Raw genomic sequence first — 24,392 nt, forward strand, 5'->3', positions numbered from 1 at the left:
TGTAAAGTTTGGTGGAGTGGGAGTAATGGTCTGGGGCTGTTCTTCATGTTTCGTGCAAGGCCTTTTAATTCCAGTGAAGGGAGATCTTAACTCTACAGTATACAATGACATTCTAGATGATTCTGTGCTTCCAACTTACTTTGTGGCAAAAGTTTTGGGAAGGACCTTTCTGGTTTCAGCATGACAATGCACATGCACATGGCGAGGTCCATACAGAAATGGCTTGTTGAGTAAGGTGTGAAAGAACTTGACTGGCCTGCACAGAGCCCTGTCCTCAACCCCATCAAACAACTTTGGGATGAATAGGAACGCAGACTGCGAGCCAGGCCTAATCGCCCAACATCAGTGCCTGACCTCACTAATGCTCTTGTGGCTGAATGGAAGCAAGTCCTCGCAGCAATGTTCAAACATATAGCGGAAAGCCTTCCCAGAAGAGTGGAGGCTGTTATAGCATCAAAGCGGGACCAACTCCATATTAATGCCCATGATTTTGGAATGAGAAGTTTGATGAGCAGGTGTCCACATACTTTTGGTCATTCCAAAAGAGTGGATGCTGTTATAGCAGCAAAGGGGTGTCCAACTCCATATTAATGCCCATGATTTTGGAATGAGAAGTTCGACGAGCAGGTGTCCACATACTTTTGGTCATTCAGCGTACATTAGCAATCAGCTAATGTCTCTGTGAACAGTAGCCTAGTGGTGCTAGCTTGGTTACAGTGTGTGATGACGGAGTGTGCTTTTGCACAGTATTTACGTATATGGTGAAAAAAAATTGTTAATTCGACTATAGGAGCAGTAGTAAATGATGAATTTGGGGAGGAAGGTTTCACATTGAGCACTTGCCCCTCACAAAGGAGCCTGGTGACAGTCCCTCAGTCACTGGAGTCCCCAGCAGAGCTTAAGACTCTGTGATTATGCAAAGAAGTGCCTGCTTAGCCCAAAGCCAGTAGGGGTGTCCGGGGTTATTCTTCCACTTCAAAAAAAAAGTAATTTCAGCAGCATGAATTTGGTACACTCTGAGATGAACTTTGAGAGATTAGAACATTGAGAGATTCAATCTTTTTTCAGGTAACTTTTTTCACAGCAGACACTGCCAGTACTCAATTACAATTACTACTGTGGGTCTCTCTACTCTGGAACACTCTTTAGTCTCTACTCTGGAACACTCTTTAGTCTCTGCTCTGGAACACTCTTTAGTCTCTACTCTGGAACACTCTTTAGTCTCTACTCTGGAACACTCTTTAGTCTCTACTCTGAAACACTCTTTAGTCTCTGCTCTGGAACACTCTTTAGTCTCTACTCTGGAACACTCTTTAGTCTCTGCTCTGGAACACTCTTTAGTCTCTGCTCTGGAACACTCTTTAGTCTCTACTCTGGAACACTCTTTAGTCTCTACTCTGGAACACTCTTTAGTCTCTACTCTGGAACACTCTTTAGTCTCTACTCTGGAACACTCTTTAGTCTCTGCTCTGGAACACTCTTTAGTCTCTACTCTGGAACACTCTTTAGTCTCTACTCTGGAACACTCTTTAGTCTCTGCTCTGGAACACTCTTTAGTCTCTACTCTGGAACACTCTTTAGTCTCTACTCTGGAACACTCTTTAGTCTCTACTCTGGAACACTCTTTAGTCTCTACTCTGGAACACTGTTTAGTCTCTACTCTGGAACACTCTTTAGTCTCTACTCTGGAACACTGTTTAGTCTCTACTCTGGAACACTCTGTAGTCTCTACTCTGGAACACCTGCATTTACAGTGTATTGCCAAAAACAACTCAACAATTACAAACATGGACTCTGACCTGTCTAATGAGCCAAGCTGATTAAAGAATACCACAGTACCCAAACACCCCCACTCTCTCACACACACACACACACACACACACACACACACACACACACACACACACACACACACACACACACACACACACACACACACACACACACATACACAGTGCAGCAATTCGAATCCATAGCTGCTTTATGTTTTTAAACTCCAAGAAACATCATATGTCCCTAACTCCAATTCCTACTGGCTTAACTCTGCAAATACAGTCCTAATGACTCAGCTAATTTGGGAGTGGCTAGATTTGGGTTTTGTGTTGGTGTCTCTGAATGATGGATCGCAGAAATCTGTGAGTCGGACTAGACGTAGTCAATACAGGTAGACAAATGTTATAGCCACTGAATGAAAAACAATATTTTTTTATGTAATGTGTACTTTTTATGTATTGTGTACTTTTTATGTATTGTGTAGCTGCTACGGGTGCTGTAAAAGTGTTTGGACTGTTGTGTGATCATTCTATGAACCATTTGGAGATTTTAAAGGCATAGTTACCTCACTATGGCCATGCACTTACTGTGTTATAATATATAACCACATATTGAACATGTTGTGATATGATTGTGGTCTCTCGAGCATTTGACCATGTATTGACTGTGTTGTGACTTGTTCTCCACAGCATATGCGAGAGGCTGCAGAGAGGAGGCAGCAGTTGGAAGAGGAGCATGAGCAGGCCCTGGCTGTCCTCACCACCAAGCAGCAGGAGATTCACCTTCTGCAGAGGGTAAGCCCATAATAACCCACCTCGCCTCCGTCCTAGACTCCAACCACCATGACCACAGTGGTCACAAGACAAATCAAATCAACATTTATTTGTCACGTGCGCCGAATACAACAAGTGTAGACCTTACAGTGAAATGCTTTCTTACAGACCCTAACCAGCAGTGCAATATTTAAATCAAAAATAGCATAGTTACCTCACACTGTTATCAATGGTAACAGTGTGACAGCCTATAGGGAGGAGGTCAGAAATCTGGCCAGGTGGTGCTAGAATAACAACATATCCCTCAACGTAAACAAGACTAAGGAGATGATTGTGGACTACAGGAAAAGGAGGACCGAGCACGACCCCATTTTCATCGACGGGGCTGTAGTGGAGCAGGTTGAGAGCTTCAAGTTCCTTGGTGTCCACATCAACAACAAACTAGAATGGTCCAAACACACCAAGACGTGAAGAGGGCATGACAAAGCCTATTCCCCCTCAGGAAACTAAAAAGATTTGGCATGGTTGCTGAGATCCTCAAAAGGTTCTTACAGCTGCAACATCGAGAGCATCCTGACCGGTTGCATCACTGCCTGGTACGGCAATTGCTCGGCCTCCGACCGCAAGGCACTACAGAGGGTAGTGCGTACGGCCCAGTACATCACTGGGGCTAAGATGCCTGCCATCCAGGACCTCTACACTAGGCGGTGTCAGAGGAAGGCCCTAAAAATTGTCAAAGACCCTAGCCACCCCAGTCATAGACTGTTCTCTCTACTACTCCATGGTGAGCGGTACTGGAGTGCCAAGTCTAGGACAAATAGGCTTCTCAACAGTTTTTACCCCCAGCCATAAGCTCCTGAACAGGTAATCAAATGGATACCCAGTCTATTTGCATTGTATGCTCCCTCCAACCCCTCTTTTACGCTGCTGCTACTCTCTGTTTATCATATATGCATAGTCGCTTTAACCATACATCCATATACATACTACCTCAATTGGCCCTACCAACCAGTGCTCCCGCACATTAGCTAACCAGGCGATCTGCATTGTGACCCACCACCCACCAACCCCTCTTTTACGCTACTGCTACTCTCTGTTCATCATATATGCATATTCATCATATATGTCACTTTAACCATATCTACATGCAAATACTACCTCAATCAGCATGACTAACCGGTGTCTGTATATAGCCTCACTACTGTTATTTTCAACTGTCTTTTTACTGTTGTTTTATTTCTTTACTTACCTATTGTTCACCTAATACCTTTTTTCCACTATTAGTTAGAGCCTGTAAGTAAGCATTTCACTGTAAGGTTGTATTCGGCGCACGTGACAAATCAACTTTGATTTGATTATGAGAGACAAGAATTGTGCAACTATCATGAAATGATCCCCCCAAACACTAACTCATGCTCCATGAAAAAAACTAAAAAACATTCTACCATTAGTCCTGGTGAGACTGATGAGAAAGTAAAAGGGGTCATATAATCAGTGGTCTCCTGTGATTGTCTGTCTCTATGGGCAGCAATAATCTGAGCCTCTAGAGAGCTGGGTGAATTCCTGTGTGTATGTGTTCTGTTCAGAGAGGAGCCATGACAGGCAATTAGCGCAAACGGCAAACACAGCACAGATCAGACTCCCCTGAGCCTAAACCGAGCACTTCACTTTAGAGAGACGCAGAGAGAATGTGTGTCAGCTTCTGTGTCTGCACATCTATCCGTGACTATCTGTGCTTCAATCCATGTGTTTGTATGCATCTGCCTCAGCGTGCTCGTTTGAGTCCTTGTCCTTCCTTTTTCTGTTTACTCCTTAACCTAATTTATTGTGCTGTGATTCCATTCAATTAGCAATTGCACAGATATTATCTCATTGGAGTAGAACAGCAGTTTGTCCTTGTCAATATCAAAGCCAATCTGGATGAAACAGATTGATTTCATGGGGCTATTCTGATGCACCTCAGTTTCAGGTTTTTGTGTTGGAAGTCATCGCGCCCCCTCTGTTCTTCCCCAGTCTCCCCCGGTCCTCAGATAGCCCTCAGCTGTGAGGCATTAACTGCCTTCTCCTCCTCATGCTGTGCAGAACTGACATCAGTTGTTGTTCAACTCAGACTGTCTATTCTACAGGTAACTACCAAAATAATTGAAACACCAACATAAAGTGTCTTAAGAGGGCCTTTCGCCACCACAAGTCAAAAAAATAAAAAAAGAGCTTCAATGCACCGTGGCATAGATTCTACAAGTGTCTGGAACTCTATTGGAGGAATGTGACACCATTCTTCCACGATAAATTCTATAATTTGGTGTTTTGTTGATGGTGGTGGAAAACGCTGTCTCCGATTCACTATAGAATCAACCCACTCAATTGGGTTGCAATCTGGTGACTGAGACGGCCATGGCATATGGTTTACATTGTATTCATGCTCATTAAACCATTCAGTGACTGCTCGTGCCCTTTGGATGGGGGAGTTGTCATCCTATGGGGACATAGCCATAGTAGCCAAAATAATGGCCAAAATAATGCAATGGCCTGCCCAGCATTTTTATACATGACCCTAAGCATGATAGGGACACTGAATGCAGTCATCGACTACAGCTCAGCTGGGTCTCGACCATGCCCTGTGCAACTGGGTACTGGACTTCCTGACGGGCCGCACCCAGGTGGTGAGGGTAGGTAACAGCATCTCCATCCCGCTGATCCTCAACACTGGGGCCCCACAAGGGTGCGTTCTGAGCCCTCTCCTGTACTCCCTGTTCACCCACGACTGCGTGGCCATGCACGCCTCCTCCTCCAATGACGAGACGGCCTACAAGGAGGAGGTGAGGGCCCTCGGAGTGTGGTGTCAGGAAAATAACCTCACACTCAACGTCAACAAAACAAAGGAGATGATCGTAGACTTCAGGAAACAGCAGAGGGAGCACCCCCCTATCCACATCGACGGGACAGTAGTGGAGAGGATAGTACGTTTTAAGTTCCTTGGCGTACACATCACGGACAAACTGAATTGGTCCACCCACACAGACAGTGTGGTGAAGAAGGCGCAGCAGCGCCTCTTCAACCTCAGGAGGCTGAATAAATTCAGCTTGTCACCAAAAGCACCCTCAAACTTTTACAGATGCACAATCGAGAGCATCCTGTCGGGCTGTATCACCGCCTGGTACGGCAACTGCTCCGCCCACAACCGTAAGGCTCTCCAGAGGGTAGTGAGCTCTGCACAACGCATCACCGGGGGGCAAACTACCTGCCCTCCAGGACACCTACACCACCTGATGTCACAGGAAGGCCATAAAGATCATCAAGGACAACAACCACCCGAGCCACTGCCTGTTCACCCCGCTATCATCCAGAAGGCGAGGTCCGTACAGGTGCATCAAAGCTGGGACCGAGAGACTGAAAAACAGCTTCTATCTGAAGGCCATCAGACTGTTAAACAGCCACCACTAACATTGAGTGGCTGCTGCCAACATACTGACTCAACTCCAGCCACTTTAATGGAAAAATGTATGTAAAAAATGTATCACAAGCCACTTTAAACAATGCCCCTTAATATAATGTTTACATACCCTACATTACTCATCTCATATGTATATACTGTACTCGATACCATCTACTGCATCTTGCCTATGCCGTTCTGTACCATCACTCATTCATATATCTTTATGTACATATTCTTTATCCCTTTACACTTGTGTGTACAGTATAAGGTAGTAGTTGTGGAATTGTTAGGTTAGATTACTCGTTGGTTATTGCTGCATTGTCGGAACTAGAAGCACAAGCATTTCGCTACACTCGCATTAACATCTGCTAACCATGTGTATGTGACCAATAACATTTAATTTGATTTGATAGGATGTTTAATTGCTTAATTAACTCAGGAACCACACCTGTGTGGTAACACCTACTTTCAATATACTGAACCCATTACTTTGGCAGTTACCTGTATGTCTGCAGTGTACCAAGAGCTATGCCACTTGTATGTTTGATGTAACACTGACAGAGAGATACTGTGCAGTGCTCACTGTGTCACCTGCAGGTCCTACAGTATATGACTGTGTTTCTGTGTTTTCTCCAGGCTCAGGTTAAAGCTGAGAAAGAGCATGAGGGAGCGGTCCACCTGTTAGAGGTAAGTGGACATGGAGGTCAGATGGGCAAAATGAGGATGGCTTCGGTGGCTGTTTTCAAAATTGCTGTCAATTGACTGATATGTGGTTTTGTTTGTGTATACAAGACACATTGATTGATGGATACTGTATGAAAAATACCTCCATTGTGTTGTTTGAATTCCACGAAATACATATTGCCTTTCATGAAAAGCTAGTTTTTTAGGTAAGCCTGGTTCATCCCAGGTCTTACTCCATACTGTATTTACACTGAACAACAAAAATGTAAACGCAACATGTGAATTGTACCAGACATTTTCCACATGCACAAAAAGCTAATTTCTCAAAAATGTTGTGCACAAATTTGTTAATATCGCTCTTAGTGTGCATGTATCCATTGCCAAAGATAATCCATCCACCTGACAGGTGAGGCATATCAAGAAGCTGATTAAATGGCATGATCATTACACAGGTGCACCTTGTGCTGGGGACAATAAGAGGCCCCTTTAACATTTTGAAATTTTGTCGCACAACACAATGCCACAGATGTCTTACGTTTTGAGGGAGCTTGCAATTGGCATTCTGACTGTATGAATGTCCGCCAGAGCATTGAACGTTCATTTCTCTACCATAAGCTGCTTCAAACGTTGTGATAGAGAATTTGGTAGTGCGTCCAACCGGCCTCACAGCCACAGACCACGTGTAACCACGCCAGCCCAAGACTTCCACATCCAGCTTCTTCCCCTGTGAGATCGTCTGGAGGGGGGACTCATTCTGATTGGCTGGACCTGGCACCCCAGTGGGTGGGCCTGGCTTCCAAGTTGGTGGGCCTATGCTGTCCCAGGCCCACCCATGGCTCCACCCCTGCCCAATCATGTGCAAGCCATAGATTAGGGCCTAATGAATTTATTTTATTTGACTGATTTCCTTTACGAACTGTAAATCAGTAAAATCTTTGAAATTGTTGCATGTTGCATTTATATTTTTGTTCAGTATATATAGCTTTTTGAGGCTTTCGTTGAGTGGTGATTTTAGTCTTAATGAGAATAGAACACTTTTACAGAGAGTTGGGTCAGCAAAACCTGCTCATAACTCCCTCCTTTAGGACCGCTCAACATCGCTGTTGCTCAGGCTCAGAAGCTCTCATACCAGCCATGGCACTAATGGCTCCTGGAGAAACCTCTTTTACAGAAAAAATTCAGAGCCCAACCATCCAGATGATGAAATATCTACAGTGTAGAGGAGATGCATTAGGAGCACTGGCACTGTTCACATAGAACTCCAATAGCATGCTCAGTTACTGAGTTAAAACGAGTTAACCTAGAGAGGAGATGACACTAAGATTATCTAGGGACATGAGTATTGTTCCTTTCCATATTTTCTGGTTCTCAACACTGTCTTGGCTATGATTTTGGGTGTTTTTTAAATATTTTTTTATATTTATTGTAAGTAACTTGATGTTCCCCATGGGGGACTCGTTCTTACTTGTTTTGTAAGGGTTCTCTTTTCTCATTTATTTACATGATTTTGCATGGATTACTGTATTACGTATGCATTGATCTCATACGGTGTAACAGTTTGATTTGGGTGTTTGTTTTCTTTCATCTTTGTTCAATGTCATTGTGTGTTTCTATGTGTTTCTTTTGTGTCTGAACAGAACCATTTGGACAGAATGCAGGTATTTATGTTTCCTACCCTGAAACATCTAGAATCCCCAATGTTCATCATCTCCATTGTCACATTTGTCCTATAACCTTTAAATAGTCTCAGTGAATCACTCAGGCTCTAATTCACATTAGTGCGTATGTTATAAAAGGTATGGTAGTTAGGCAATGAAACGTACTAATATCGTATTCAATTGAAGTATATCAGATGAACAGAGCCCAGTGCTGGTACTGCATCACACTATAGATCCTCTTTTGCCTCTGTACTCCAGTCCAAGGTTGTGTCCCAAATCACACCATATTCACTATATCCCTCAAACTCAACTCTGGACCTCCAAGCCAGTTCCACTGTATTTTATAATTGTTCCACTCTAATCAGGGACTGATTTAGACCTGGGACACTAGGTGGTGGCAATTAATTATCAGGTAGAACAGAAAACCAGCAGGCTCCGGACCTCATAGGGTAAGAGTTGATTACCCCTGCCCTATATGGTGCACTACTTATGACCAGGGCCCATAGGGCTCTGGTCAAAATTAGTGCACTGTATAGTAGTCCACTATACAGTGGCTTGCAAAAGTATTCACCCCCCTTGGCATTATTCCTACAGTATTTTGTTGCCTTACAACCTGGAATTAAAATGTATTTTTTGGGGGGGGTTTGTATCATTTGATTTACACAACATGCCTACCACTTTGAAGATGCAAGATATATTTTTGGGGTGAAACAAACAAGAAATAAGACAAAAAAAATGGAAAACTTGAGCGTGCATAACTATTCACCCCCCCAAAGTCAATACTTTGTAGGGACACATTTTGTAGCAATTACAGCTGCAAGTCTCTTGGGGTATGTCTCTATAAGCTTGGCACATCTAGCCACTGGGATTTTTGCCCATTCTTTAAGGCAAAACTGCTCCAGCTCCTTCAAGTTGGATGGGTTCCGCTGGTGTACAGCAATATTCAAATCAAATCAAATCAAATTTTATTTGTCACATACACATGGTTAGCAGATGTTAATGCGAGTGTAGCGAAATGCTTGTGCTTCTAGTTCCGACAATGCAGTAATAACGAACAAGTAATCTAACTAACAATTCCAAAAAAAAATAAAACTACTGTCTTATACACAGTGTAAGGGGATAAAGAATATGTACATAAGGACATATGAATGAGTGATGGTACAGAGCAGCATAGGCAAGATACAGTAGATGATATCGAGTACAGTATATACATATGAGATGAGTATGTAAACCAAGTGGCATAGTTAAAGTGGCTAGTGATACATGTATTACATAAGGATGCAGTCGATGATATAGAGTACAGTATCTACGTATGCATATGAGATGAATAATATAGGGTAAGTAACATTATATAAGGTAGCATTGTTTAAAGTGGCTAGTGATATATTTACATCATTTCCCATCAATTCCCATTATTAAAGTGGCTGGAGTAGAGTCAGTGTCATTGACAGTGTGTTGGCAGTAGCCACTCAATGTTAGTGGTGGCTGTTTAACAGTCTGATGGCCTTGAGATAGAAGCTGTTTTTCAGTCTCTCGGTCCCAGCTTTGATGCACCTGTACTGACCTCGCCTTCTGGATGACAGCGGGGTGAACAGGCAGTGGCTCGGGTGGTTGATGTCCTTGATGATCTTTATGGCCTTCCTGTAGCATCGGGTGGTGTAGGTGTCCTGGAGGGCAGGTAGTTTGCCCCCGGTGATGCGTTGTGCAGACCTCACTACCCTCTGGAGAGCCTTACGGTTGAGGGCGGTGCAGTTGCCATACCAGGCGGTGATACAGCCCGACAGGATGCTCTCGATTGTGCATCTGTAAAAGTTTGTGAGTGCTTTTGGTGACAAGCCGAATTTCTTCAGCCTCCTGAGGTTGAAGAGGCACTGCTGCGCCTTCCTCACGATGCTGTCTGTGTGAGTGGACCAATTCAGTTTGTCTGTGATGTGTATGCCGAGGAACTTAAAACTTGCTACCCTCTCCACTACTGTTCCATCGATGTGGATGGGGGTGTTCCCTCTGCTGTTTCCTGAAGTCCACAATCATCTCCTTAGTTTTGTTGACGTTGAGTGTGAGGTTATTTTCCTGACACCACACTCCGAGGGCCCTCACCTCCTCACTGTAGGCCGTCTCGTCGTTGTTGGTAATCAAGCCTACCACTGTTGTGTCGTCCGCAAACTTGATGATTGAGTTGGAGGCGTGCATGGCCACGCAGTCGTGGGTGAACAGGGAGTACAGGAGAGGGCTCAGAACGCACCCTTGTGGGGCCCCAGTGTTGAGGATCAGCGGGGAGGAGATGTTGTTGCCTACCCTCACCACCTGGGGGCGGCCCGTCAGGAAGTCCAGAACCCAGTTGCACAGGGCGGGGTCGAGACCCAGGGTCTCGAGCTTGATGACGAGCTTGGAGGGTACTATGGTGTTGAATGCCGAGCTGTAGTCGATGAACAGCATTCTCACATAGGTATTCCTCTTGTCCAGATGGTTAGGGCAGTGTGCAGTGTGGTTGAGATTGCATCGTCTGTGGACCTATTTGGGCGGTAAGCAAATTGGAGTGGGTCTAGGGTGTCAGGTGATATGGTGATATGTGATATGGTCCTTGACTAGTCTCTCAAAGCACTTCATGATGACGGATGAGAGTGCTACGGGGGCGGTAGTCGTTTAGCTCAGTTACCTTAGCTTTCTTGGGAACAGGAACAATGGTGGCCCTCTTGAAGCATGTGGGAACAGCAGACTGGTATAGGGATTGATTGAATATGTCCGTAAACACACCGGCCAGCTGGTCTGCGCATGCTCTGAGGGCGCGGCTGGGGATGCCGTCTGGGCCTGCAGCCTTGCGAGGGTTAACACGTTTAAATGTCTTACTCACTTCGGCTGCAGTGAAGGAGAGACCGCATGTTTTCGTTGCAGGCCGTGTCAGTGGCACTGTATTGTCCTCAAAGCGGGCAAAAAGTTATTTAGTCTGCCTGGGAGCAAGACATCCTGGTCCGTGACTGGGCTGGGTTTCTTCCTGTAGTCCGTGATTGACTGTAGACCCTGCCACATGCCTCGTGTCTGAGCCGTTGAATTGAGATTCTACTTTGTCTCTGTACTGGCGCTTAGCTTGTTTGATAGCCTTGCGGAGGGAATAGCTGCACTGTTTGTATTCAGCCATGTTACCAGACACCTTGCCCTGATTAAAAGCAGTGGTTCGTGCCTTCAGTTTCACACGAATGCTGCCATCAATCCAAGGTTTCTGGTTAGGGTATGTTTTAATCGTTGCTATGGGAACGACATCTTCAACGCACGTTCTAATGAACTCGCACACCGAATCAGCGTATTCGTCAATGTTGTTGTCTGACGCAATACGAAACATCTCCCAGTCCACGTGATGGAAGCAGTCTTGGAGTGTGGAGTCAGCTTGGTCGGAACAGCGTTGGACAGACCTCAGCGTGGGAGCTTCTTGTTTTAGTTTCTGTCTGTAGGCAGGGATCAACAAAATGGAGTCGTGGTCAGCTTTTCCGAAAGGGGGCGGGGCAGGGCCTTATATGCATCGCGGAAGTTAGAGTAACAATGATCCAGGGTCTTTCCATCCCTGGTTGCGCAATCGATATGCTGATAAAATTTAGGGAGTCTTGTTTTCAGATTAGCCTTGTTAAAATCCCCAGCTACAATGAATGCAGCCTCCGGATAAATCGTTTCCAGTTTGCAGAGAATTAAATAAAGTTCGTTCAGAGCCATCGATGTGTCTGCTTGGGGGGATATATACGGCTGTGATTATAATCGAAGAGAATTCTCTTGGTAGATAATGCGGTCTACATTTGATTGTGAGGAATTCTAAATCAGGTGAACAGAAGGATTTGAGTTCCTGTATGTTTCTGTCATCACACCATGTCACGTTAGTCATAAGGCATACGCCCCCGCCCCTCTTCTTACCAGAAAGATGTTTGTTTCTGTCGCCGCGATGCGTGGAGAAACCCGCTGGCTGCACCGCTTCGGATTGCGTCTCTCCAGTTAGCCATGTTTCCGTGAAGCAGAGAACGTTGCAGTCTCTGATGTCCCTCTGGAATGCTACCCTTGCTCGGATTTCATCAACCTTGTTGTCAAGAGACTGGACATTGGCGAGAAGAATGCTAGGGAGTGGTGCACGGTGTGCCCGTCTCCGGAGTCTGACCAGAAGACCGCTTCGTTTCCCTCTTTTTCTGAGTCGTTTTTCTGGGTCGCTGCATGTAATCCACTCCGTTACACTGGTTGTAAGGCAGAACACAGGATCCGCATCGCGAAAAACATATTCTTGGTCGTACTGATGGTGAGTTGACGCTGATCTTCTCGGCTGTATGTAATGAAACCTAAGATGACCTGGGGTACTAGTGTAAGAAATAACACGTAAAAAAACAAAAAACTGCATAGTTTCCTAGGAACGCGAAGCGAGGCGGCCATCTCTGTCGGCGCCGGAAGTTTAAGTCATACCACAGATTCTCAATTGGATTGAGGTCTGGGCTTTGACTAGGCCAAGACATTTAAATGTTTCCCCTTAAACCACTCAAGTTGTTACGGTTTCCTTCCGTCGAAGGAGAGTCGGACCAAAATGCAGGGTGGTAAGTTAGATACATGTTTAATAAACGAATAAACACGAATATACAAAAACAAGAAACGGAACGAAAAACCTATACAGCCTATCTGGTGATAACAAAACACAGAGACAGGAACAATCACCCACGAAACACTCAAAGAATATGGCTGCCTAAATATGGTTCCCAATCAGAGACAACGAGAATCACCTGCCTCTGATTGAGAACCGCCTCAGGCAACCATAAACTTTGCTAGAACACCCCACTAAGCCACAATCCCAAAACCTACGAAAAACCCCAATACACAAACACACCACAAAATAAACCCATGTCACACCCTGGCCTGACCAAATAAATAAAGAAAACACAAAATACTAAGACCAGGGCGTGACACAAGTGTTGCTTTAGCAGTATGCTTAGGGTCATTGCTGGAAGGTGAACCTCTGTCCCAGTCTCAAATCTCTGGAAGACTGAAACAGGTTTCCCTCAAGAATTTCCCTGTATTTAGCGCCGTCCATCATTCCTTCAATTCTGACCAGTTTCCTAGTCCCTGCCGATGAAAAACATCCCAACAGCATGATGCTGCCACCACCATGCTTCACTATGGGGATGGTGTTCGGTCTGATGAGAGGTGTTGGGTTCGCACCAGACATAGCGTTTTCCTTGATGGCCAAAAAGCTACATTTTAGTCTCATCTAACCAGAGTATATTCTTCCATATTTTGGGGGAGTCTCTCACATGCCTTTTGACGAACACCAAACATGTTTGCTTATTTATTTCTTTAAGCAATGGCTTTTTTTCTTGCCACTCTTCCATAAACCCGACTCTGTGGAGTGTACGGCTTAAAGTGTTCCTATGGACAGATACTCCAATCTCCGCTGTGGAGCTTTGCAGCTCCTTCAGTGTTATCTTTGTTCTCTTTGTTGCCTCTCTGATTAATGCCCTCCTTGCCTGGTCCATGAATTTTGGTGGGCGGCCCTCTCTTGGCAGGTTTGTTGTGGTGCCATATTCTTTCAATTTTTTTAATAATGGATTTAATGGTGGTCCATGGGATGTTCAAAGTTTCTGATATTTTTTATAACCCAACCCTGATCTGTACTTCTCCACAACTTTGTCCCTGACCAGTTTGGAGAGCTCTTTGGTCTTCATGGTGCCGCTTGCTTGGTGGTGCCCCTTGCTTGTGGTGTTGTAGACTCTGGGGCCTTTCAAAGCAGGTGTATATATACTGAGATCATGTGACACTTAGATTCCACACAGGTGGCCTTTATTTAACTAATTATGTGACTTATGAAGGTAATTGGTTGCACCATATCTTATTTAGGGACTTCATAGAAAAGGGGGTGAATAGATATGCAAGCACCAAGTAATTTTTTTCATTTCATTTTATTTTGTGTCTGTCTATTACGCGAACTCCAAATAAAAATCAATTTAAAAGACAGGTTGTAAATGTAACAAAATAGGAAAAGTGAATACTTTTGCAAGGCACTGTATAGGGAATATGGTGCCATTTGGGACGAGTACCAGATGTCCTGTAAGATCCAAGCACATTTGAATTCCTTGTTTCTTTTTTAAAACAATCAGACCAAAGTAGTGGCTCCCCGATGGCTGTTCATTCATCCTCATTTTCTGTATCTCAGCCCATCTTTCAGCTGAGTGTTCTGAATCTGAAGTATTCTGACTCTGAAGTGTTCTGACTCTCTAGTTTTATCACTGGGTGAAACCAACTTTCCTCGTGACTAGGACCCTGGCTTGCCTTATCTCTTACTGTGCAGGCCATGGTGTTTCAATCTTGTAGCTTTCAGAGAAAACCCAACGGTTGTTAACTCAAGGCTCTAAATGTAATCTCGGAGCTGCTTAGATAATGTCTTTAAAGTACATACTTTTATAAGCCTCTTAACTCGTCACACTGCTTGGCTTTGTTATCAAAGTGTATCAGCGTTGCACAGCCTCTACTTCCAGATCCTTTGATTACTCGGCAGGCAATGTTTTTGATATGAATGAGCTGTTCTAAGCTAGAAATGGCTCTTTTGGGATCCCGTGCCATAATTGGTTCAGCTTGCGATCTGCAGCACCAGTAAAGGATTTAAGCCAATGATTAGTTTAACTCATGTCCATGTAGTGGTATATTACTAACGTGTTATTAACATAAAACATGCATTGCAATTTAGTATATCCTGTTCAAAAGATTTGCTACATAGGAGCACAGAAACCCTCCTTCCATTGACCGTTTGTGTCTATCTCTCTCTCCTCCACACATCCCTGTTTACGGAAGGTCAAGGTTCGCGACCTGGAGCTGAAATGCAGGTCACAGACTGAACAGTTTGGCCAGCTGTCCAAGGACCTGGAGGATTTCCGTCTGGAAGCGGATACTGTAGACATACTCAGCACTGAGCCTTTCTCCAAACACAACGTTCCCTTTCGCCCAGAAAATAAACTCTCCCAAATCCTCAACGGACTGGCAGCCCAGGCAGGGAAAGGTGAGCACTCCCAACTCTGCCCACTGTGAGAACATTATGGTGTCAGACGATATAGATATGAAGCAGAAAAGTGCTTATCACTAGAGAATAAAAGTACATCATGTCTGGCATTTGATTCAAACAGTGTATCTCATCAATCAAGACCAAAATACAGTTCTGAAAGTCTATGTGCACAGTCTATGTCAGTCATTACGCCTGGGTAATTAATTAATTCAAAATTGAATGAGACAGTCGTTTAATCTAGTTGTCACAACAATGACCTTTGCCAGAACCCTGTGGGGTGAGGTTGGGAGAGTGGGAGAAAGAGAGGGAAAGTTGGCAACTAAACGGCCTGGTGTGAGTCACAGTAAGGCCCCTCTTTTCTCTTCAGTCCATCTCAGCAGAACAGGCTTCAAGGCCAGTTTGGATCACAGGAAATGGAAGAAATGCTGCTTTATTCATGATCAATGACACAACTCATCTGTAGCATAATGAACCAAATCCAAACACCAATAATTAAAATGTTATATTTTTGTCTATGATGGGAAATTACTTAGGCATGGCTTTGTGTAGGGGTGTGGCTGCTAGAACTCTGTGATGGTAGAGTCCCGTTCCGTGTCAGTTATGTCATCAGAGAATAGAGAGTGTTAAGCATCAGAGAAATGCCTTGCAGATGTGTCAGGCAGAGAGCAGAGCCAGGTGCTGGCCATAAAGAGTGTTTGCTGTGTACTCCCCTGAACAGGAAATCAATAGCTGTGCCATGAATGAGAGCAGAAGGAATGACAGATGCTCTTTATTTGGTGTGGAAATCGATGTTTCCCAGGCGATGAGAGCTCGGCAAACACTCGGCTGATATCCAAGTTCCTCCGCCCACTGCAGATCGGAGACAGAGACAGGCCGGAGCTGCTGTCTGTCAAACCCTCCGCCGTGACAACGAGCTGCCCCAGCAGCCCGCGACTGGCTACTCCCTCAGAGGTGGGTCCTGCTCTCGTCTCTTCTCATACAGAGACACAGTCCCATTGCTAAAGCATAAGGGTGCTATTGCTCAAGAGATGGGCTATTCATGGACGAGCTGTATACTTGCACTTGATAGCCATCAGCTGAGCAATAGCTGTAAAACCAATTGGTTTAGCACCAGACAGCAACATGAGTCTCCTGTGGCAATTGTCAGACAGTAGAACTAGACAGTATAAGAGTGCTGGGAAGTTTTTCTGTGTCAGATCAGTCATTCCACTGGAGACATAATTATGAGTGGCTATGATCATAAGCAAAGCCATTGTGTTTGAATTGGTTTGAATTGGATCAGAGTTATGGTATTTAGATGCAACTCTGTGATTGCTTCCCTGCCCGTGTGTTTCCCAAGATGGAGGATGAGATCCGTCGTGCACCCAGGTCCAAACCTCGCTACACTGGCACAGTCCGTCTATGCACTGCCCGCTACAGGTGAGGCCAGTGGGTCTGTCACACAACACCTGGGAAAGCTGAATCACGTATAGCTTGCTGACACCGAGCAGCGCCAGAAATCCACACATAACACTCTAGACCAGTGCTAGATCACTAAGTACCTCCACATGCACATCAGAAGCACTATTTTCTCCATAAACATCTTGTAGTATATATTGTAGTCAGGAGCACATCTACAGTAACAGTCAAAAGTTTGGACACACCTACTCATTGAAGTGTTTTTCTTTATTTCTTTATTTTCTACATTGTAGAAAAATAGTGAAGACACCAAAACCATGAAATAACACATGAAATCACGTAGTAACCAAAAAAGTGTTAAACAAATCAAAATATGTTTTAGATTTTAGATACTTCAAAGTAGCCACCTTTTGCCTTGATGACAGCTTTGCACACTCTTGGCATTCTCTCAACCGGCTTCACCTGGAATGGTTTTCCAACAGTCTTGAAGGAGTTCCCACATATGTTGAGCAGCTGTTGGCTGCTTTTCCTTCAATCTGCAGTCCAACTCAACCTGATCCATCTCAATTGGGTTGAGGTCGGGTGATTGTGAAGGCCAGGTCATCTGATGCAGCACTCCATCACTCTCCTTCTTGGTCAAATAGCCCTTACACATCCTGAAGGTGTGTTGGGTCATTGTCCTATTGAAAGACAAATGATAGTCCCACTAAGCGAGAAACAAATTAAATGTAGTATCACTGCAGAATACTGTGGTAGCCATGATGGTTAAGTGTTCCTTGAATTCTAAATAAATCACTGCCAATTTTACCAGCAAAGCACCCCCACACCATCACACCTCCTCTTCCATGCTTCATGGTGGGAACCACACATGCAGAGTTCATCCATTCACCTACTTTGCGTCTCACAAAGACAAGGCGCTTGGAACTAAATATCTCAAATTTGGACTCATCAGACCAAAGGACAGATTTTCACCGGTCTAATGTCCATTGCTCATGTTTCTTGGCCCAAGCAAGTTTGTTCTTATAATTGGTGTAATTTAGTAGTGTTTTTTGCAGCAATTCCACCCTAAAGGCCTGATTCAAGCAGTCTTGAATCAGTTGATGTTGAAATGTGTTTGTTACTTGAACTCTGTAAAGCATTTATTTAGGCTGCAATCTAAATCACATCAAATCAAATGTATTTATATAGCCCTTTGTACATCAGCTGATATCTCAAAGTGCTGTACAGAAACCCAGCCTAAAACCCCAAACAGCAAGCAATGCAGGTGTTGAAGCACGTTGGCTAGGAAAAACTCCCTAGAAAGGCCAAAACCTAGGAAGAAACCTAGAGAGTAACCAAGCTATGAGGGGTGGCCAGTCCTCTTCTGGCTGTGCCTGGTGGAGATTATAACAGAACATGGCCAAGATGTTCAAATGTTTATAAATGACCAGCATGGTCAAATAATAGGTCTGGGACAGGTAGCACGTCCAGTGAACAGGTCAATCTGAGGTGTAGTTAGCGTATCTTCTACAGCAGAGATAACTCTGGGTCTTCCTTTCCTGTGGCGGTCCTCATGAGAGACAGTTTCATTATAGCGCTTGATGGTTTTTGTGACTGCACTTGAAGAAACTTTCAAAGTTCTGAAATGTTCCACATTGACTGACCTTCATGTCTTCAAGTAACGATGGACTGTTATTTCTCTTTGCTTATTTGAGCTGTTCTTACCATAATATGGACTTGGTCTTTTACCAAATAGGGCTATATTCTATATACCACACCTACCTTGTCACAACACAACTGATTGGCTCAAACGAATTAAGAAGGAAATAAATTCCACAAATTAACTTTTAATGAGACACACCTGTTAATTTAAATGAACTCTAGGTGACTACCTCATGATGCTGGTTGAGAGAATGCCAAGTGTGCAAAGCTGTCATCAAGGCAAAGGGTGGCTACTGTGACGAATCTCAAATATAACATATGTTTTCATTTGTTTAACACTTTTTTGGTTAATACATGATTCCATATGTGTTATTTCATTTTCTTGATGTCTTCACTATTATTGTACAATGTAGAAAATAGTAAAATGAAGAAAAACTGTAGAATGAGTTGGTTTGTTCAAACTTTGACTGGTAGTGTATGTTGAACCCTCCTCTCTCTTGTTGTGTAGTTACAACCCTTATGATGGGCCTAATGAGCACCCAGAGGCAGAGCTCCCCCTGGTGGCTGGGAAGTACCTGTATGTGTACGGCACGATGGATGACGACGGCTTCTACGAAGGTGAGAGGGAATCCAGGGTTACTACACACTTCACCACTAGCATCAGTAGCAACATATGCAATCTCATTAGCATTATGAAGGCTTTTCAATCCATGGCTACGCTAATCCTCCTAGCATCCCCGGCCCAGACTTCAGCAGCTCTGGTGAGTCATCACTAGCTGCCATTGTTGGTGGTGGGTGAGATTGCCTAGTGTTAGCCTAGCTCCTGCCTGCCTGGCTGTTTGGAGATGGATGATGTTTGTATTTACCACAGGGATACTGGGGCTCAGACCAAGCTGTTGTCAAGATGCAGCCTGATCCCCGTAGCTAGAAGGCTAATCCGGCAACAGGGCTCTGATTAATCACAGACATATATTCCCCTGCAGATGGAGAGCCATCTAGGGCCTCCCAGCCTCACGAATGTACTGACTGGAATTACGAGATAGAGAGGGAGAGGACAGTTAGGCTGTCTTCAAAAAAGCAAGTACAGTACTGATGAGAGAAAGAGGTTGGTGGTCACTATAATGAACTGGGTGCGATTTCATACGCACCCTCTCCATTGTGCAGGAATAGTTTTTTTCACCCCCTGTACTTCCTGGAGAAATGAATGACATCATATCCCTACCTTTTCTGTTTGATTCAAGAGAACTGTCTCAACCTTGGGGACGGGCACCACAGAGTTTCTCTTTCCACACCAGTAGTACTCACACTCACAGATAACACTTGCATTGAATCACAAGGGCTCTAGTCATTATTTTCATGTATCTTTTTTCACTAATGGGATGGTCTATTTTTAGCTGATGGTAACATTTGCAGCAGGCATCATTAAAGGCTTGAGCGTTCCATAGATTCCCCCTGAGACAGCCGTGCGAGACTGGTGTCTTTACCTTCAGTCTGAGGTGTATCAAAACAGAACAGGGTTCCTGGAAGGTGTTACTGTGTCTGCCTGAATAATCACTCAATACAATCTTCACAGCCAGCTAATCCTGAGTGATATTACATGTTGCTGACAATTGAAATATCCATATTCTGCTTTACTCTTTTGATCTCGTCTTTACATACCTCGTTGCCATATAAATATATTAGACATTCCTCTATACATTCTAAAGGTACTTTTTCATTTAATTATTTGGAATATACTGTATGTTTTGGGATGAGATTAATTGAGGAATTTGAAGACATAGGGTTGTGAGTTTAATTTAGTTGATAATACAGTAAGCATCTCTTTCTGTCTCTGTCTTTGTGTGCTCCAGGGGAGCTGCTGGATGGCCAGCGAGGACTGGTCCCCTCCAACTTTGTGGAGTTTGTCCAAGACAAGGAGAAACCATCCATCCAGCCAGGGGACACAGGGGATGACCTAGGCTCTCTGGAAAATACCTCCCTGGGCCTAATGGGGGCCGATGGAGGGCCCCCTCAGGATGGGATACTGGGCTCCACCAACCCACTGGGCCCCTGCAGCAACGGCACAGGCCCCCTGGACCCTGAGGATCTGTCTGATGACATTGTGCCTTACCCCCGGAGGATCACCCTAATCAAGCAGTTGGCCCGTAGTGTCATTGTGGCCTGGGAGCCCCCCATGGTGACTCTGGGCTGGGGAAACATCAGCTGCTACAACGTGCTGGTGGATGGTGAGGTGCGTGCCAGCGTGCCCTACGGGGGCAGGACCAAGTCTTTGTTGGAGAAGCTGGATCTGGACACGTATACGCACCGCGTGTCCGTGCAGAGTGTGACAGACAGGGGACTGTCGGATGAGTTACGCTGCACCCTGATGGTGGGAGCCAACGTGGTGGTCGCACCATATGGCCTGCGTGTGGACGACATCCTGCGCGACTCGGCCGAGCTCTCCTGGTTGCCCAGCAACAGTAACTATGGACACACGGTGTTCCTGGATGGGGCGGAGCATGCGGTGGTGCGGCCGGGGAGGTACAGGCTGCGCTTCGTCAACCTCAAGGCCATGACGGTGTACAAGGTGAGGGTGGTGGCCCGGCCACACCAGGTGCCATGGCAACTGCTCATGGAGCAGAGGGAGAAGAAGGAGACTGCTGTGGAGTTCTGCACACAAGCTGCTGGTGAGGCTTGGTTCTTCTTAAGTCTAACTATTTATTTTGTCCAACATATGTTATATATTATTTTGTCCAATACATTGTTTTTCTGACATCTATAATGTGTTAGGGAAAGGTTGGATAAAAGTCCATCGGACTTAAGATATAGACCATTAAGATAGATACATAGATAGATAGATAACTCATGTCTTTACCCGTGCCATGTATGTCTGTTATGTTTTGTCCAGGTCCTGGACCATATTCCAGATCAGGTCAGAAGGAAGACCAGTTTGTTTATGGGAAAAGTAGGAAGTAGTTTTTGATTGGCATGGGTAACTGACACATTGAATGAAAACAAGCTAACAGCACTTTAAAACCTAAGAAATTATCGTAACTTCCTCAGCTTTTCCCTGCCATTGGCTTGATGCTAATATACATAATAAATTAATGTACGTCCCAAATAGCCAACTATTGCCTATATAGTACACTAGTTTTAACCAGAGCCCTGGTCAAAAGTAGTAGACTATACAGGGAATATGGTGCCATTTGGGACACAAGCCTAAAGCTGCCGAAGTAACTCCCTCCCACTCAATCCTTAACTGAGATGACCACATCAGTATCCGTGTGCATTTCCCTCTGCCTCAGCTGTGACATCACTGTGACGTCCTGCATGGTGTACCCAGTGAACCAGGAGAGAACAGGCTGGACTCATTCAACTCACACTGACGCCTCTCACACATAAGACACACACAGACACAAACATTGACAGATACACATAGACAGACTACATAGACGGTCGGCCACACAGACCCATGCACACACACACGCCCATACACACACAAACATGCACACATGCATACACACTAACACACACACACTCATGCTTTCAGGTGGCCTTGGGCCTCCCTTTGTGCCTTCTACTTTCAATATTTGCATCATACAATACATGGCAAGCAACAGGGCAATGCTTCACATAAAACATTCAAAATAGCTTAGCTTATAAATGCTATATCGTTAAATACACCTATATTCCAAAAAGTTTAGCTTATAAATGCTATATCGATAAATGCACTTTTATCTGTTTGAGTGTCATTACAAAGAGTTTGGTGTTAACCAGATAAGATGTTTCATGCATTTGGGATTCACTCTCAAAACAATCCACTCAAATTTGACCAGATATTGCATGACCATTAAATTGTGATTTAATTGGTGTATACAACCAACATTGGGAAAGGGAACTGCTTTGTGTATCATAGACATGTCACAATCATGTAGTTCACAACAGAAATAGATGGGATTCAACAAGTTAACAGCACTTGGTGTCTTATGAATGCTACACTCCCTCCCTGTTTGTGTGTGTAAAACCTGTGTAGACAGTATCTATTATTTAATCCCCCCTCCAGGCCCCCCATTACCCCCTCAGGAGGTACAGGTGCAGTGTGGCCAGGCCCCAGGGGTCCTGCAGGTGCGCTGGAAGCCCCCTGTCCTCTCACCCACCGGAACCTCCAATGGAGCCAGCGTCATCGGATATGCAGTCTGCACTAAAGGACAGAGGGTGAGTGAGAGAGTGTGCACTAAAGGACAGAGGGTAAGTGGGAGAGTGGGTGGTTGAGAGAGTGTGCACTAAAGGACAGAGGGTGAGTGAGAGAGTGGGTGGTTGAGAGAGTGTGCACTAAAGGACAGAGGGTGAGTGGGGGAGTGGTGGTTGAGAGAGTGTGCACTGAAGGTCAGAGGGTGAGTGAGGGAGTGGGTGGTTGAGAGAGTGTGCAATGAAGGTCAGAGGGTGAGTGAGGGAGTGGGTGGTTGAAAGAGTGTGCACTGAAGGTCAGAGGGTGAGTGAGGGAGTGGGTGGTTGAGAGTGTGCACTAAAGGACAGAGGGTGAGTGGGGGAGTGGGTGGTTGAGAGAGTGTGCACTGAAGGTCAGAGGGTGAGTGAGGGAGTGGGTGGTTGAGAGAGTGTGCACTGAAGGTCAGAGGGTGAGTGAGGGAGTGGGTGGTTGAGAGTGTGCACTGAAGGGCAGAGGGTGAGTGAGGGAGTGGGTGGGTGGTTGAGAGAGTGTGCACTGAAGGTCAGAGGGTGAGTGAGGGAGTGTGCATTAAATGTCAGTGGGTGAGTGAAGGAGTGGGTGCACTAATGGACGGACAGAGAGTGAGTCAGTAACTTTGCGCCAAATGACAGGTGAGTAAGGGAATACTCTAAGTGACAAAGAAGTGAGGGAGAAAGTATGCACTATGTGAGAGTGAGTGAACAACAGTGGCAGAGTATGTGTGTAATTGTGTCATTGTTGTTGTGCCACTGATCTACACACAAAACCCCACAATGTCAAAGTGGAACTATGATTTAAGAAATGTTAACAAATATAATTAAAAATGAAAAGCTGAAATGTCTTGAGTCAATAAGCATTCAAACCCATTATGTTATGGCAAAACTAAGTAAGGTAAGGAGTAAAAATGTGCTTAACGCACATAAGTTGAATGGACTCTATGTGCAATTATAGTGTTTAACATGATTTCTGAATGACTACCTCATCTCTGTACCCCACACATACAATTATATGTAAAGTCCCTCAGTTGAGTAGTGAATTTCAAGCACAGAATCAACCACAAAGACCAGGGAAGATGTACATTGCCACACAAAGAAGGGCACCTATTGGTAGATGGGTACATTTTTTAAAAAGCAGACGCTGAATAGCCCTTTGAGCATTTTGAAGTTAATAATTACGCTTTGAATGGTATAGCAATACACCCAGTCACTACAAATATACAGGCATCCTTCCTAACTCAGGTGCCGGAGAGGAAGGAAACCACTCAGGGATTTCACCATGAGGTGAATGGTGTCTTTAAAGCAGTTACAAAGTTTAATGGCTGTGACAGGAAAAACCTGAGTATGGATTAACAACATTGTAGTTACTCCACATTACTAATGTAAACGGCAGAATAATAAGGAAGAAGCCTGTACAGAATAAAGATATTCCAAAACATGCATCCTGTTTGTAATTAGGCACTAAAGTAATACTGTAAAATATGCGACAAAGAAATACACGTTTTGCCCTAAATACAAAGTATTACGTTTGGGGCAAATCCAACACAACACATCACTGAGTATCACTCTTCATATTTTCAAGCATGGTGGTGGCTGTATCATGTTATGGATATGCTCGTCATTGGCAAGGACAAGTGAGTTTTATTATGGTAAAAATAAATGTAATAGAGCTAAGCACATAATTTGGCAGTACGTCCAACCGGCCGCACAACAGCAGACGAACTGTAACCACGCCACCCCGGGACCTCTACATCCAGATTCTTCACCTGCGGGATCGTCTAAGACCAGCCACCCGGACAGCTGATGAAACAGAGGACTATTTATTTCTGTAATAA

The 24,392-nt window shown here is 44.6% G+C and overlaps 1 protein-coding gene across 1 annotated transcript in view; it reads left to right on the forward strand.

The window, feature by feature from the left end:
• LOC112230940 (RIMS-binding protein 2) overlaps positions 1–24,392 on the forward strand; it is a 101,238-nt gene that overhangs the window by 63,604 nt on the left and 13,242 nt on the right. The window contains 10 exon segments of the mRNA XM_024397354.2: positions 2,463–2,567; positions 6,619–6,669; positions 8,304–8,324; positions 15,129–15,333; positions 16,136–16,287; positions 16,676–16,755; positions 18,884–18,993; positions 20,226–21,041; positions 21,263–21,319; positions 22,418–22,569. Of these exon segments, the coding sequence (XP_024253122.2) occupies positions 2,463–2,567; positions 6,619–6,669; positions 8,304–8,324; positions 15,129–15,333; positions 16,136–16,287; positions 16,676–16,755; positions 18,884–18,993; positions 20,226–21,041; positions 21,263–21,319; positions 22,418–22,569 (1,749 nt within the window).

This window comes from Oncorhynchus tshawytscha, linkage group LG33, assembly GCF_018296145.1.
Source record: "Oncorhynchus tshawytscha isolate Ot180627B linkage group LG33, Otsh_v2.0, whole genome shotgun sequence".
Lineage (NCBI taxonomy): Eukaryota > Metazoa > Chordata > Actinopteri > Salmoniformes > Salmonidae > Oncorhynchus > Oncorhynchus tshawytscha.